The sequence below is a fragment of the Protopterus annectens genome, chromosome 9.part0, assembly GCF_019279795.1.
Source record: "Protopterus annectens isolate FY-2018-M chromosome 9.part0, PAN1.0, whole genome shotgun sequence".
Lineage (NCBI taxonomy): Eukaryota > Metazoa > Chordata > Ceratodontiformes > Protopteridae > Protopterus > Protopterus annectens.
In genome coordinates, this window is record NC_056743.1 from 1,057,735,437 (window position 1) to 1,057,752,206 (window position 16,770).

Genomic DNA, 16,770 nt, shown 5'->3' on the forward strand with positions numbered 1-16,770 from the left:
AAAGTTTTTAGAGCATTGTTTTTGACTAACTGGGTAGCTGAAAATGGGTCTATATTATAACATCGAAGTCTAAAAACATCGAATGTTATAATATCGACCCCATTCAATCGAAACACCAGAAAACTGAACAGTCAGAATAGCAAATTTTTTCCCAGGGAAATATTTGCTGTTTCGACAAACATACACACAACTCAAGCACACCAAAATAAATAATCCACACACATACACTTCACAAAACCCTACACTAAACCAGACATACACCACTAGCTACCCACTTACCTTAACCCAACCCTAACCCTAAGGTCCCTAACTATCGCACACTCACCTTACCCGCTCCCTAACCCTAACTCAACTATCCCACCCTAACCCTCATGTCCACACAATCGCACATTTACCTGACCCACGCCCTAACCCTAACTCACCTAACCCATGCCCAATCGCACACTCACCTTCATTCGCACACTTACCTTAACCCGGTCCATAACCTTTGCTCCACAGTTGAGGAAATAGCAAAGCTGCAGAAATGGCCCACTGAATACTTTCCCTAGGAAAGTATTCGGTGCTCTGTAGCTTCGCTCTACTGGGTTCGATATTATAACATTCAAAAGTTTTGAACTTCAATGTTATAATATAGACCTGCTGAAAACATACATAACATGACCAAATGCATCAATGACAAGTATGCATGGGATGTATATTATATATGATTTGCATGAATTTGTTACAATCCTAACATCTAGGCATTAGTCTATATAAGTATATACTTTGCATAAGCAAGTTTATGAACTGGAAGACTTTGATCATTCAAACTTTCTTCATATAAAATAGAACATGTGGTAAAACTGTCAGTTACTGGCCAAGTAAATCAAGTGAAATTACACTGCATTGTATAAAATGCATCAGGAATTCCCATAAGCTACTGGAGTGGCACAAAACTAGTATCCTCTTCAAAGTTTGTGCATGTTTGGCTGGAGATCCTTGGCTGTACTTCTCAGTGTGACTTGCTTCAGCTGTCTGTCATTTTATATATTTAAAAAACAGACCCTCATCCTATTCTTTAGGTGTAGGGATAGTTTCTTTTGAATGTTAATATTTGATAACTTGTCTACCTGCAAGGTAGAAATTGCCCTCACTTCGTACTTGCTATGGTAGAATATTTTACATAGAAGTTTTGTTATTGTATAATGGCATTACCCAAACTTTGCTCACTTCCATGGTACTATCTTTCCTACTGCAAATCCCAGTATCCTGCTTGTGGATTGACAGTGTTTTTTAGCTGCTATTTATAAACTCAAAGACTCAATGTCTGCCTGGTATGTGTGACGACCACCTCAGAGAAGATGAAATAAAGGCCAGCTTCTTAAAGGTTGCTGAGGTTAATCTTGACTGGGAATAGGTGATACAATGATAAACCAGTGCCAGGCAAACATGCTGCTGCCATGTCATATTTTTCCAGCAGGCCATTTACATAAAATGATTAAATGAAAGAACTTGACCAGTGCAGTATGGATCATTCTATGGCCCTCTGACTCCCCATTCAGATAATGTGGCTCACTTTGAATAATTTTTGTCTTAAAAATGATGCAGTGTCTCACTCACTAATTAATTTGGTTAGTATATTTCCATTACTGCATCAAAGCATTGTCTAGCCTAATGAAATAAGAGAGAAAAGAAAAAGAAAAACTCTGGTCATGATGGAAAGAATTAGCGAGACTCGAGGAAATACCTCACCATTTCTTGTATTTTCTCATGAATGTAATGTTCTGTTTCTCCTGTTAATCTATTGTTCAAGTTTATCATTTTTGAAACAGTTTAACTTCACTTTCAGAAAAAAGTATTATTTTCCATGATGGTATTTAAATACTGAATGGAAAGAAGAAAGAAAATATATAAACTGAGGTTAAAAAGAAAGAAAAGAAGACCACACTTTGGGTCCCATGACTGAAAAAGAAAAGGATATGCTACCAGATGAAACATTTACATTCAGGGACTAGTGAAAGCTAAAGTTTGAGCAATTTATGTGTACTTAGTGAGGGTCTACGTTAAATCAGCGAATGCATAAAAAGCGAATGCTGATTTATCAATCCTCTTTAAGCGAAAGCTTAAAATCCCAAACACTCAGAACAGCAAATTTTTTCCCAGGGAAAAAAAAAATCACTGTTCCACCAAAAAAACAAAAAAAAACCCTTCAAAACAGTAAATAAAGGGCGGGGCTTTGCCCCACCCCACACCCCCCTACTTAAATATACAAACTCTGAGATCACACGGCAGTGGAGTAAATGGTAAAGTCCCAAAAACGGTCCAGCAATTTTTTTCCCTGGGGAAAAAAATCACTGTTCCCAGTGTTTGGGATTTTCAGCTTTCGCTTAAAGAGGGTCGGTAAATCAGCGTTCGCTGATTTAATTTAGACCCCTTAGTGAGTACACCCTTTCATGATAATTGTTTTACATTAAGTAATTATATTATTAAATAAGAAGTATTTAAAGAAAAATTAGTTTTAGGTACTACACACTTGTTTTTAAAATGTATTTATTGTTGACAATTACAAGACACAATGATTTCGACAACAGAATTTTATGCTGCTGCTGCTGTAATAATTTACTTTACTGAGATATATAGTAAATAAAATAATTCACAAAAATGAAGTATCAGATATGGAAGGACCTTAAACAAAAATGCCACCAAATAAAGAGAGAAGATGTCTGCAATCTTTCCTAGTGACATTTATGGAATAAATATTTATCACAGTTTAACTGTCCCACTGCTTAAAATAACTAACATTAAACAATTAATTTGTTTGAAAAAAGAGAGCACCATGTCAGAAGATCTCTTACGTTCGTATTTTTCGATGGTCTTGGAAATGCTCCTTCAGTAAGCCTGCAAGCTGGGACTCACTGGAAAAATACTCGACCATTTTCTGTAATCAAAAAAGTTAAAAAAAAAAAAAAAAAAAAAAAAAACAGCAATGAATAAGTGCTGTTTATATATATATATATATATATATATATATATATATATATATATATACACACAGATATAAACATACATACTTACATATACATATTATGTAATACATATATATAACACACACTCCCACTCTCACACACACACACACACACACACACACACACGCACACACGCACACACGCACACGTGAATCCACTGTAACTGACTCTATACCTGGACACTAAATGGGTGGCCTTTGTTTCTTGCCTTGAACAATATGAAGGGTCAGTCTTGTATTAGAAACATTGGTGAATGTGCTTCCTGACTGCGAAGAAATTACTTGACTGAAGAGAAATTAATTTGTCAAAGATCAACTCACTGCATCCTCTAGTCACTGAAAGGATACCACAACAAAATGTAAACAAGGTTGCATTTAACTGAACAGGTCAGGTTAAGTTGTCTTCAGAAAAGCAGAATCAGCTCAGACAGCATTTTATAATTAAAGTATTTGAAAACAGGATATAGTTAATGCCTTTTTAACAGTTTCCTGTTTGACCAACATCAGTAGATGAGGAAGAGTTGCATACTGTCTTTGGGAAAATGCAGATGTGTGTCATGCAAAGAAGGTAGGTGTTGCTTGGTTGTTGTTCTGAGAAGGAAGAATGATTTGATACACTGTGTCTATAAAACAAAAAGGGTATTGGTTGACTATGCCCACCTGTGGTGATAATGACCTGGATTGCTTTCCTGGAACATTAAAAATGCATAGTGTGTTTAAGTCTAAATGGTAGATGGCGCATCAAGAAATTTCTAAGGGTATTAGATTTGCAACCACTCTGAAAAAGAGAGTACCTCCAGGAATTTCATTGTTGTAGGATCTTCTCTCAATAGCTGTCCATACAGTTCTACCCACTGACTGACCAAATGCATGATTTTCTGTCTCTTCCTCAAGGAATAGGATGCTCTCTCTTGGTCAGAGCCTTCGGTGGGTTCATTTTGAAAAGTGGTCATGTTAAGGAGAAACTCCCATCAGAAATGAATACTTAAAAATATAACATGTTTTCTTTGCTATAAAAAAGATGAAAAGCAGAGCTAAAGTATGAAAAACAATATGCAAGGTAAGAAGTCTCTATCAATGCAGGCAAAAGTGACAACTTTGTTTTATGAGATCGCTTTTCACTCTCCATATGGCTTCTCTAAATACTAAGCCTTTTGAGTATATACCCTTTAAAAATGAAGTGTCAAAAGAAATACAGTAGGCATAAACATTTTGGACTTAGTTCACACTGATCATGACTTTGAGAAATAATCATACAGACGTGGAATACAAGATGAGATATCTAGAGCTGATCTTCAGCCAATAAATCCATTCACTGCACACACTGGTATCATAGTGCTGAATGTACACAGGGAACTGGTGTTTTACCTTTTTACCTATGAAATGATAAGCTTTTGATAGGCCATGTGGTCATTCCTCTGATGTGGCGTGTGAAACAGATGTTGCCATTCCCTTCGTAAATCCCGGCCCAACACCTTTCTCCATGTACAGATGTATGTTGCAAATCCTAGTGCCATCACTCATTGCTCTGTGTCCCTAAACTACTTAAATCCCTACTACAACAGGCTATTCTTCTGAAAAGTCTGCAAGGGCTCCTCCAAATCTCATCGCCTGGTACATTTCCAGTATTAAATTCTGAAACAGTAGACTCTTAATTACTCTCTCTCTTTCACTGTACACTATATTCATCCTTTCTGTACTTGAACATCTGCTACATCCTTCAAAAGTTACTGGGTTGTGGTACAACTTCATAATTGTTGGCACAACTGCCGTTCCCTGCAGTATTAGCTTTGTCGCATAAGAAATGCATTAGCTGAGATATCAGCAAATTTCCCTTTATGAAGGCATCGTAGGAAATACATAAATTGCCACTGAATACTGAAACAGGTTTCAGTACAATGGCACACAATTTTACAATGCAATTAAACCAAAAAGCAAGACTCACTAAATATGGATGCATAGTACATAATTACCAACTATCTATAAGGTCTTATTTAAACTGGACTGCTAGTTTTCTTGATCCCATACATCAACAGCATCATCATCTTCATCGCAGCCACAAAGACCACCTTATAAGAATCATCTCTTTTACTAGTACCAGCTTAACCCCTTTACACAAAGATTATTTCAAAAGAAAAGGCATCTAATCAGTATTTAATACAAGATTAATTAAGTGAATGCAGGGGAAAAGTCTTTGTTTATACCTATGTAACACATGGAAATCTAGAAAATAGGTAAGAGGAACAGTTTAGGTTGTTAACAGAGGTCTATATCAGAACACCGAAAGTTCATTCTTTCAAATGTTCTTACATCGACTCCTAGTCAGCAAATGCTGAAAATAGCGAAACGACAGATAACCAAATTTTTTCCTAAGGAAAGAATTTGGTTGTCCGTTTCTGTCGTTTCCCTACTTTCAGCACTGTGGTGGAAAGTTACGGGTCGGGTTCAGGTAAGTGTGCGATTGGGCGTGGGTTAGGTGAATTAGTGTTAGGGCGCGAGGGAGGTATGTGTGTGATTGTGTGGACGTGAGGGTTAGGGCGGGTTAGGTGAGTTAGGGTTAGGGCGCGGGTGAGGTGAGTGTGCGATAGTGACGGACCTTAGGGTTGGGGTTTGGGTTAAGGTAAGTGGATAGTTAGTGATGTTTGTACAGTTTAGTGTAGGGTTAGCTGTAAGGTTTTGGGTGTATGGATTGCTGTTTGTTTGGTGTGCTTGTGTTGTGTGTACGTGTTTTGGAACAGCAAATGTTTTCCCTAGGAAAAAATTTGCTGTTCTGAATGTTTGATTTTGTCAATGTTCGCTGATTAGGGGTCGATGTAAGAACATTCAAAAGAATGAACTTTCGGTGTTCTGATATAGACCCTGTTAACAGATCTCATTCTTAATTCCTTTCTATGCATTATATTCAGAGAACTTTAATACTATAATTACTGGGCATTTAGCTTTCCTGAAATGTGTTACTCTTATTTGTCATAAATATTATAATTTCCACTCTTGCACTTTTGTTCATAAAATCTCTCAGAATGGGGGCCCATTTAAAAATCTCTTTTGCTGCATACAGTTCTACCCCGAGTGGTACTATAATGTGAAATAGAGAAGTTTTTTTAAATAAAGAATCACTACTGCACCTCTCTGCTCATTTCATTTTTGTGGTAACTATAATGAATAATTGGCTGATGGAAATATCTGTTTAAATCTATGCCACAAAATCTTGTCATGTGTTAATGCTTTGTTTTCTTTCAGCCTTAGACATTTTGATTACACTATTACTATTATCATCTTTACAAATCATTTTTGTTTATATACATATGTTTATATAAAGCATTTTACAAAAGCAATGTGCTGTCATCCAAGTAAAGTACAACACTACTTAAAGATATACTGGATTCACTGACTGTAACAGAGAGTGTCAAAAGTATATATGCAATTGCTAGCTACTAGGGAATAAACCCAAGTCCACACATGCAACCCCTTTTTGCTAGTTAACACTCTATTATCATTATTATTAGTAACAGTATTGAATTTTAATTGGGTAAACAGATTAGATGCAAATGTCTCTTTACAGAGGAAACCCAGGATCAGTATTTTAGTCTTTACAGTTGAAGGTACAGTAACTTGTTTTCTTCCTAAATTCTGTAGCTTGCCCTCAAATGTTACAGCTTTCTGTCTCAGCATGGGTTTTTTGGCATATGACTATTCCTGATCAGGAACAACTTTCTTCGTCATCTTTAAACCAAATATCCATTCTTTGGCACAAATAATGAAAGCAAGAGATTTTCATATTAAAATATTCTTCTGCAATGCTTTTGGTCTGATTTTTTTGCTCTTTCTTATTATACTGGAGATGTTCTACAAACTACACTTTTATTTTTAAGGATAATGTTTGCAAAAGTAATATAAAATTTGTGGAGTCTGAAGCTAAAGGAAGATGACAGGCCGCTGGATGTGAATGCAAGTGAGCAGAAAAAGAAGGATGAGAAATGTGGTATTGACTCAGGATATTACACAGAGTTGCATGCGCTTGAATTAAGATAGAAACTAGAAGGGGAAGGAAGCCATACATTACACCTGGAAAGTGGAAAAACCAAACAGGACTCCAGATAACTTTTTATAGAGATGATAATGAAGCCCAGGAATAACCTGACATATAAAGTGGCAGTGTGTAGCCCAACAAATGTATTAACATATATTACCAGACACCAAATAATAAGCCAACTGTAAGTAACCTCTTATAATTCTCAAATCCTACTATTTCACTTCAATGCATTTTTATACAAAATTTAACCTAAAAATTTTTATTGCACCTGCATAAATCTTGGTTTTCTACAAAATGAAACCTAAAAATTGCATTGTAACTACTTAATCTTCGTTTTGTATTGAACCCACAAATTACTGAAATTGTAAACTGCAGTAATCTTTTTGTAACCGTTGTTTTGAAGGTTTGTCTTGAACCTACAATTGACTGAAATTGTAAACTGCTGTAATCTTTTTGTAACCTTTGTTTTAGAGCTTTTCTCCCCAGGACTCCATTGAAAATGGGTTCTTATTGGCCCAATGGACTATCCTGGTTAACCAACTGCAAATAAATAAATAAATAATTAATACATAAATAAAGAAGCCTGAAATGAATGCAGAATTGGAAGAAGAAAGGGAAGGTGACTGTAATCCACGAGCCACCGGTGGCCTTCCAGTGGCTTACTTGTGTTACAAAAATAACCAAGTACATTTAATGCATCTTCTTTTCCAGATAAAACCAGAAAGAAACAAAGAAGCAACAGTAATAATCACCAACATTAAGCAGCATTTTTCTTGCATTCTTTCTGTCTTTGTTAGCCTGCCACTTGAACACTTCTTGGTGCAGTCTCGCTCTCTCTCCTTGGGCACCAAAACCACAGAAATATGAATTGTGAATGCTGCTTTACAGCTAATCTGTTCCCTAACTGTCAAGGCACATGACAGTCATGCATAGTGCCATGGATGCCCAACTGCTGAGGTCCATCTGCTGTTTAGTTCAAAAGGATACATGACTTCTTGCAGCAATTGTTATATTATTCCTAAATCTAATGTCATTCTGATGACCTCCGTGCAACTCAGATTCATACTAGACAGAAAATGAATGATTCTATGATGACTTTAGGAAATCACAAAATGCTTACTGTCTCAGAAAGCTAATAGTACATGATGTGGTACTGTTGAGGTATAGTGTAGTGCTGATATTTGTTTCCTTAGAGCACTGTGCAATTGAAAACAGCAAATTGATAGAGTAGTCCTTTAAATAAGTAGTCTAAGAATTTCATATCAACAATCTGCAAAATTAAAGTGTAATAAACCAGCACAGCAATCACTTAGTTAAAATGACAGGAGCATAATTTTACATTAAAATGCACTACAAACATGTAATTATTATGCACATACTACTAAATGTACATTTCAAACTGTAAAAAGAAATACAGATGCCCATTTTGTGCATGTTACAGAGATTACCACATGCCCAGGGATTGTAAAGTACTCATCTTTAAAGTTTGTGGCATAACACCCCTATGTATGGGCAAGAAGTAATATCTGAACTGCATCCATCCACTTCTTCATACCTTATCACATAACACTATCTGTGTGTGTGTGTGTGTGTGTGTGTGTGTGTGTGTGTGTGTGTGTGTTATGTATACATATTATGTGTTTGTATATCTATCTATAAATAGATCTCTATCTATAGATCTATATACATTTACAACTGTCTATAGATCTATGATCTATAGATAGATAGATATAGACACACACACACACACACACACACACACATACATGCACATGTACACATATGACTGGGTTCAGCAAAGAATCACACAGCATAAGTCATTGTATCACTCAAATGCTTTAAAATGAATACACCTAAAGAAAACTACACTGAACTGAGCAGTATTAGAGAATTAACATCACATTTTTGCCAATTCCAGCACTATCCACAACTTTGCTAGTTGGTTCTTGCAATTGCAACACTGCACAGTCATAGAAATTAGTGCCATCATTTCTTTTAGACGGAGCCAGTTAATAGACAGGTCAGTAGGTTCATGTGGTCTCGAAATGATAAGTAACCAATGGGTTTTGGGGCCACAGCTCCCACCAGAGGAGTAAAGTATAAAGACTGAATTTTTCAGAACTGTGTTTCACAAATTTGGCATTTTTATGATATTGTACTGAACTGATTAAATTTTTCAGAATTGTGTTTTCTCAGTTTTAACATTTTCAGGATATTGCAATGTAATAGATTGCATTTTTCAGAAGTGTGTTTCTCAGATTTTAAATTTTCAAGATATTGTAAGTGTTTAAAGTTTCAGTCTTCTGGTTTCTACCATAACAATATGCTTAAAATACGTCTATCATAAAGTCAATGCTTATTAAAAACATACATTAGTTCCCCTCCGCATCCACATAAGCATGAAAGGATATTGATGCAGTAAAGCTTGGCAAAACATTGGTGTTGGCATGAAGACACTATGTGTCAAAAGGAAGTCACTAACAAATGTATCTGTAAAAGAAAATAACACATTATTTAAGCTCAAATATAAAATACAAGAATATTGAAAAAGTCTGTACTAACCCAGATTGTCAACAAACTATTGAACCCTAGCAAAAAAAGCAACCATTGCCATTGTGATTAATTCAGAACAGGTTTGCAACATGTGATGGGCCCTTTCACAATGTGCTATTTTGCCTTTTCTAAGATGGTGCATTGCTTTTTGATTTTGAATTTATAGTTCTGAGACCCAATGCCAAATATTTTGTATTGTACATGTGCATCTGTGTGGATGTCTGTGTGGAAAGTGGGGGATTAGTACACAATTCCCATCCATGTTCACTGTATCCTAAAATGGAGTACATGCACAGTTATCATCCAAGGGGGGGTAAGCCAAAATTATTTTACAAGCACCAAGAGACAGCCTATAACAGACTCACTAAATTTGCTTCAAATCTGCAGACAATGCCCATCAATCTGTTAACTTACAGCTAGAAAAATTTGATCTTGGTATCTAAATCAATCAATTACTTTTAAATCCAATAACAAAGCTGATGATTATCTTTTATCATTTTGTGTTGCCAAACTTTGGAAGTCAATTCCCTCTGAATTAAGGGGAGAACCAAGGATAATACTGTTTCAGCAAAAATTAAAAATATTCCTGCATCATCATGAGTCTGCCCCTGAGTTACACAAAATGCAATACATTAACCACTTCTAAACAACACAATCATGCAGTATACTTGTAAATGTTTCTCTCCTTTCCTTCTCTATCCCCTTCTTTTTTCTTTTCACAGTAATTTCATCATCCTTCTGTTTCTACTCCAACTTACATACATTATATATATATATATATATATATATATATATATATATATATATATATATATATATTGCTGTAAGCTTATGTAACATTGTATTACCATGTTAACATCTTTACTTAAAATCAATTTAAATTTTTATTTTAATCATATTTTCTAAATCTATGTATCTCCATTGCTAATATTTTGCCTTTGAGCTTTTGTCATTGGGACTCTATTGAAAAAGGAATATTAGCCCAGTTGGACCATCTTAGATATCAACTGCAAATAAATAAGAGCAACTCTAAATACACAAAGATATAGTAATGCAGTGGGCATATAGTCAAGAGATTTAGTTTCAGCCCTGTGAGACATGGTCTCTACAAATAATTTAAAAGGATGTTCTTATGTCCAGGACACTGTTATCGCCTACGCTCTCATACAATATAGCAATAATACCTGTGTGATCATTTGTACTGGAGATCAGTCTCATTGTCTCCAAAAGGTGTTCTAGAATTTTCTCTGGAGTTCCTGCCATCACTGTGTACCTGCAGGCAAATTGCAGAAAAAGTTAGTGGATAACAATAGAGATTATCACTGGGTGAGTTGCTTTGCATTGCTGATTCAGAGAAAGCCTTGCCCTTTAAGGTAAATGATACTATGTGCTTTCACCTTTCCATTTCTATTCTTAATTAATTTGGGCATTACTCTCAGTATTATCTACCACTATTTTACAGTTCTACCATTAGTTTAGTAAATTACACAACAATTACACATTTAAGTATAGATGTATTTTTGCAGGTTTGTGAAGGGCTCCTGCACACAAGCTCCAGGAACTGAAATGGAGGCACTAACTGTGAATATGGTGGGCTTACCCACATGCCCATGCCATGAGAGATAGCAAAACTTGCTTCCTTGCTCTTTTAAGAGTGAAAAAAGTGAGTGCACAAAACTGGTAAGCAGTGTTTTGGGGGTATTCTCCCTCCTCCAGTGTTGTGCAATCATGGAAAGTGTATGTATAAGTTTAGAGAAGTATGGAAGGTTTGGCCTCAAGTGCAGGGGAACAAGCCCCCTACAAAATTTTTTTTCAAGTTCTGCCATTTGGTAACAGTGGCTTTCAAGATTAAAGAACTGAGCATGAGTATTCCAGCCATTACAGTTATGAGATATTATAAGAGAAGTCCTATGGCAATTATGAAAAAGATGCTCACATTTTGAAACATAGCAAAATATAAATGCAGGATATAATTTAGAATACAGTTTTCCTAGATGTTTCATACAAAATTTTTCTCTCCTTTTCATTTTACTACAGCAGTTTTGCTTCTCATATGATTCTGTTCACCTACAGCTATGTAGCAGTTATATAATTTTTGACATCATCATATGTGGATGGCTCAGACATTCCAGCTGCAGGTCCCATAACAGTATGTCACCATCTTACAAACTGAAAGGTTTTAGTCTGCAAATGCACAGCTAAATGGACTATTCCAGGAAAAAGTACACATTTAACACAAACCAACCCATCTATAATCTCAATATCATAAAACCATAATGCAATCTGTCTCTATTCACAAAGGTCCAATTGTAAAAGAAATAAAACAATATTTTAAAACATACATGGAACTTTTAGCTGGAGCTTCTTCCTCAATGATTCCTCCACCTGACGGACTTTTTTCAAGCACAAGCACAACTTTTCCATGTTCTTCCAAACGTACTGTGTTAGCTTCAACATCCTGCAAAAAGAAACATTAACAGGAGCATGGATGCCACACCGTAGCAATGAGGACACATGATGTTGACAACTTGCATGTTTAAAGGCTACATGTCATATGATTGTCTTATCAGTTAAACAGTTTGGTGTCAAATGTCTCTTGTTACTTCAAAATTGGATGACGCAAAGGACTTTTACCCATTACTCTTATCAGATCACTAGATACCGTCTTAAACATGGTTATATGTTGAGAAAGAGTATTACAGATCACTGCATCATGTACACATTGGGAAGTACAGCCTCCCTACTCACAGTAGGGCATGTCATGGCATATGTGCATGTGGGTCCACTTTTAAATGCCGAAATCTCGAGTTTTAAAAAAACAAACCCAAAACATTAAGATTTCGGTATCTCGATATTTAAATGTGGGGGGGCAGAGACCCAAAATAAAGTGTTTGCAGGGGGGCAAGCCCTCCTGCACCCCCCACATCCCCCTACTTAAATATACCAACTCCAAGATCGCGCTACAGTGAAGAGAACGGTAATCCTCCTATTGCACTTACCATTCTCTTCACTGTAGCGCAATTTCGGAGTTGATACATTTAAGTAGGGGGGGTGGAGGGGAGCTTTTCCCCCTGGAAACACTTTATTTTAGTTCATTTGTGTTTTTTTTTTTCATTTTTAAATGTCGAGATACTGAAATCTCTGTGCTTTGGGTTTGCTTTTTTAAAACTCAAGATTTCGGCATTTAAAAGTGGACCCATGCATGTACCATTTCTAGTTGATCTCCGACAGAGTAGAAGAGGGCAAGGTGTAAAAATTCAAAAGATTTTATAGCAAAATACTTTCCATTAACAAAGGATATAAATGATAGGATGGCACATTTCATAAAAGTGATAGAAATTGTGCCACGGAATTTGTTACCATAGATTATGGAATAATGACTCTAAAATGAGGAACCTATAGCCTAATAAACCTAATTCTAATAATACAAGAGCAATGTTATGATTAATACTCATTTGCCCATTGCAAGGACAACCTCAGAATTGCTTCAGAAAGTAGATGATAATTCCTTAAAATACCTGGGAGCTATGATTACAAATTATATCGGCAGACGAGAAAGATAATCAGGGATTTCTGCCAGCCATGAAATGACAATGACAATGGTGAGATTTCCAAATACACAGACAAGCAACAGACCAGAAAGGAACTAAGGATGGAGAAAAAACATGAGCCACTGCAGTGTCAAAGGGATAAAGCTCTGACTATGATCCAGTCAACCAGGATTCGATTAGTGGCTCAGGTGATGGGCGGAGTGGTCAGGAGGGATGAGAAGTGGGAGAGCATTTGGTGATAGAGCTCCCTAAGTGGATGTATGGTCCAAAGAGAGGAGTTGCCCTCAGGAACAAAATTTTCCAACACTCAAACACATTAACTGGCAAATCCTAAATACTCTTCCCCTTGACAATGCAGTAGAACATTTTAACTCCATTTTCCTAAAAATTCTCAACTCCCAAGCCCCACCAAGAAACAAATGAGTCAAAACTAATTCTGCTCCATGGCTTTCCAAAGAAACTAAACAAATCATGAATAGCAGGGACAAATACTGGAAGCTCTACCAGAAAAATAAGATGCCTTCCACCCTGCTTCAATACACCCAACTTCGCAACCAAGCAAAAAAACTAATCATCTCTGATAAAAAAAAACTATTATAATAAACTTCAGTCTAACAATAACGTTAACCCAAAACAATTCTGGAAATCTATTAATTCCCTACTCCACCCAGGATCCAGGAATAATCCCTGCCCAGACCCTAGCATAACTGACTCAGAACTCAGCTCTCTCTCTAAAACATTTTTTACTGACTCTATAGCTAATCTTAATCTTTCCCAGACAACAATCCTTCCTACTCTCATTCCTCTGCTCCCTCCTACCCTCTTAACTCCCCTCCTAATTTCCATCTCAAACCTGTTCCAACTACTTTTATAAAAATACTTCTCACTAAACTAAAGCCTTGCTCAAATGCCCCTGACAACATACCCTCCTCCTTCCTCAAAGCTGCTGCTGAAGGTATTGCCATCCCTATCAGCATCCTAATCAATAGATCTTTAAAAGAATCTTACGTACCCAAACTCTGGTGTGCTGCCTTCATCCTTCCTCTTCATAAAGGAGGCAAAAACACTAATATCTCCAACTTCCGCCCAATCGCCCTTCTTTCGCCTATATCAAAAATTCCTGAAAAATGTGTCCACCACCAACTTATGCCTTTCTTAACCCAAAATAACCTCATAACTCCTACCCAGCATGGTTTCCGCCCTGGCCACAGCACCATTACTGCCTTACTATCCTTCTTAGAAACAGTAAATCGGGCCAGAGACTCTGGTTTACTAGTATCCTCAACACTACTTGATCTTTCTAAAGCCTTCGACACTATCTCCCACAAACACCTTCTCTGCCATCTCTCTAACCTTCATCTCTCCCCTGAAACCCTCTCCTGGTTCTCCAGCTACCTATCTGACAGATCACAAGCTGTCAGATGGAATAACTCTACCTCCTCCTTCCTGCCCACACCCACTGGTATTCCCCAGGGACCCATCCTTGGACCCACACTCTTCAACTTCTTCATAAACAACCTTCACACTGTCATCCCTGACACAACAGTTATCCAATACGCTGATGACTCCACCTTAGTTTGCTCTGCTGCCAACCTGCCAGAACTACTGTCAAAAACTCAAATAGCTTTTTCCACTACCGAGAACTGGATGCACTGCAACCATTTCTCTCTCAACTCTAATAAATCTAAAATACTTCTCTTCCCACACATCAGGGCCTACTCCTTTGACAAAAATGCTTTCAAAGACATTAGCCAAAGCAACACTGCCATAGAAGTGATTCCTTCTGCTAAACTCCTTGGTATCACCATAGATGAATACCTTAAATTTGATATCCACGTACAACAAAACATCAAGAAAACCCACCAAAAACATGGTATGCTCTACAGGAATAACTGCTTTCTCTCCAACTCCTCCAGGCATACTTTAGCAACTACCTATCTCCTTCCTTCCTTACTATATGGAGCCCCCCCTTCTAACTAACCTGTCTTCTTCCATCACCTCTAAACTTGAAACTTGCTATAATAAAATCTCCAAATTTGCAACCAAATCCAAAACCTGTACTCACCACTGCCTCACCCTACAATCACTGAACTGGCTGGAACTCCCTAACTACCTCGACTACCTCCAACTTACCACTGCTCACAAATTAATATTCTTTCCAAACAAGTGCCCAGCACTAACAAACATCCTTCCCCCTTACATCCCAACCAGATCCCTGACATCAAAATTTAATCTCTATTCATAAACCCAAACGCCCTGCAGGCCAACTCCTTCTCTCTGTCATTGTAGGCAAAAAATGGAACTCTCTTCCTCCCTCACTTAGGACGATACCCGACCCCGAATCTTTCAAGACACAACTTTTCTCATTTCTATCTTCCAGACACAAATGCTCGTGCTTCCACTCTACATAAATAGAAATAAATTTCCCCATAGAGCCTACTAAACTCCTGATGCAAACTTCACTACTTCCTCTCCTTTTCTATTTACCTTACACAAACTTAATCCATCACCTTCTGATCATTCAATTTCCCTCTCAACTCACTATCCAGTAATCACTGATGCCTATTTCTGGACAATTGATTCTTATTGCTCTGAATGTAAAATCCTGCAACCTTTGTCTCATTGCATGTATGTAGTAAGAATCTTTGTGTTCAACATCTTTGTATCCTGTATAGGAAGGGTTAAAATGTGAAACTGCATTGCGTGCAAAGAAATAAGCTAAAATGAGTTGTTTTTCTTGTAAGGAATTTGCTGACCAGAAAGGAATGCACAGATGCTACTTTGGTCCAGGCACAGGCCTATCTTGGGACTGACCTCTGACCAAGGAGGAGTGCATAGATGTTACCTTGATGTAGGCACCAACTTATCTTGTGTCTGACTTTTTTACCATCTAAGGCTCCACTGAGTGAATTTATAGCCTTGACTGAAATTCCTTGTCTAGTAACCAGCTGCTGAGTATGCACGAAAGAGGGTATAAAAACCCATGTAAAGTGTGTAGAAATTAGACTGCTGACAACCAAGAACTTTTTGTGGCAGATCTCCATGCATGTTAAATAAACTCTTTTTGGCCTACCTTTTTTGCTGCGTGATTCTTCCAGTATATGTTAAGAGTATTAAAAATCTTTTGACATTTCTGGCGCCCAAGAACGTGGGGCCACCTCTTCACGGTACGAATCGCATAAGAGGGACTGAAAAACCTGTACAGGAAGGGAGAACGAATCTCGGCTCCCTTGAATGGAAAGACCTCCGACGAAGGAGTCGTAAGTAGAGGCCAATCACTCTGTGATTCGATCCGTGGACGGTGATTTAACGAGGCGGAAGATCCGCAGTAAGGTAAGCTTTTTTTGTAAAAGTTTTTTTATTTAAAAGGGACTAGTCATAAAGGAATTTCTTTTGTTTAAAATTTTACAAAAGACCGGTAGAGATCTCAGGAAAAGGAAACAGTTTTTCTTTTAAATAAGAAAAATGGGAACAGAAAGCAGTTGTTGTGTTAGGAAGGGCTGCTTAAATAAAAGGACTGAGAATGAGGAATATATGTTTAAATTACATCCAAAAAACTTGAAATATATAAAAAAATGGAAGAAAGACTATGGGTTTAGTGGTACCTTAAATAAATCAGAATGTCAAAA

The 16,770-nt window shown here is 37.0% G+C and overlaps 1 protein-coding gene across 1 annotated transcript in view; it reads right to left on the reverse strand.

Moving 5' to 3' along the window:
• RAPGEF3 (Rap guanine nucleotide exchange factor 3) overlaps nucleotides 1–16,770 on the reverse strand; it is a 466,244-nt gene that overhangs the window by 201,424 nt on the left and 248,050 nt on the right. The window contains exons 10-14 of the mRNA XM_044083866.1: nucleotides 11,933–12,048; nucleotides 10,775–10,863; nucleotides 9,449–9,527; nucleotides 3,799–3,949; nucleotides 2,835–2,917 (exon numbers count right to left, since the gene is read on the reverse strand). Coding sequence (XP_043939801.1) covers nucleotides 2,835–2,917; nucleotides 3,799–3,949; nucleotides 9,449–9,527; nucleotides 10,775–10,863; nucleotides 11,933–12,048 — 518 coding nt within the window. The remainder of the gene's footprint in view (nucleotides 1–2,834; nucleotides 2,918–3,798; nucleotides 3,950–9,448; nucleotides 9,528–10,774; nucleotides 10,864–11,932; nucleotides 12,049–16,770) is intronic.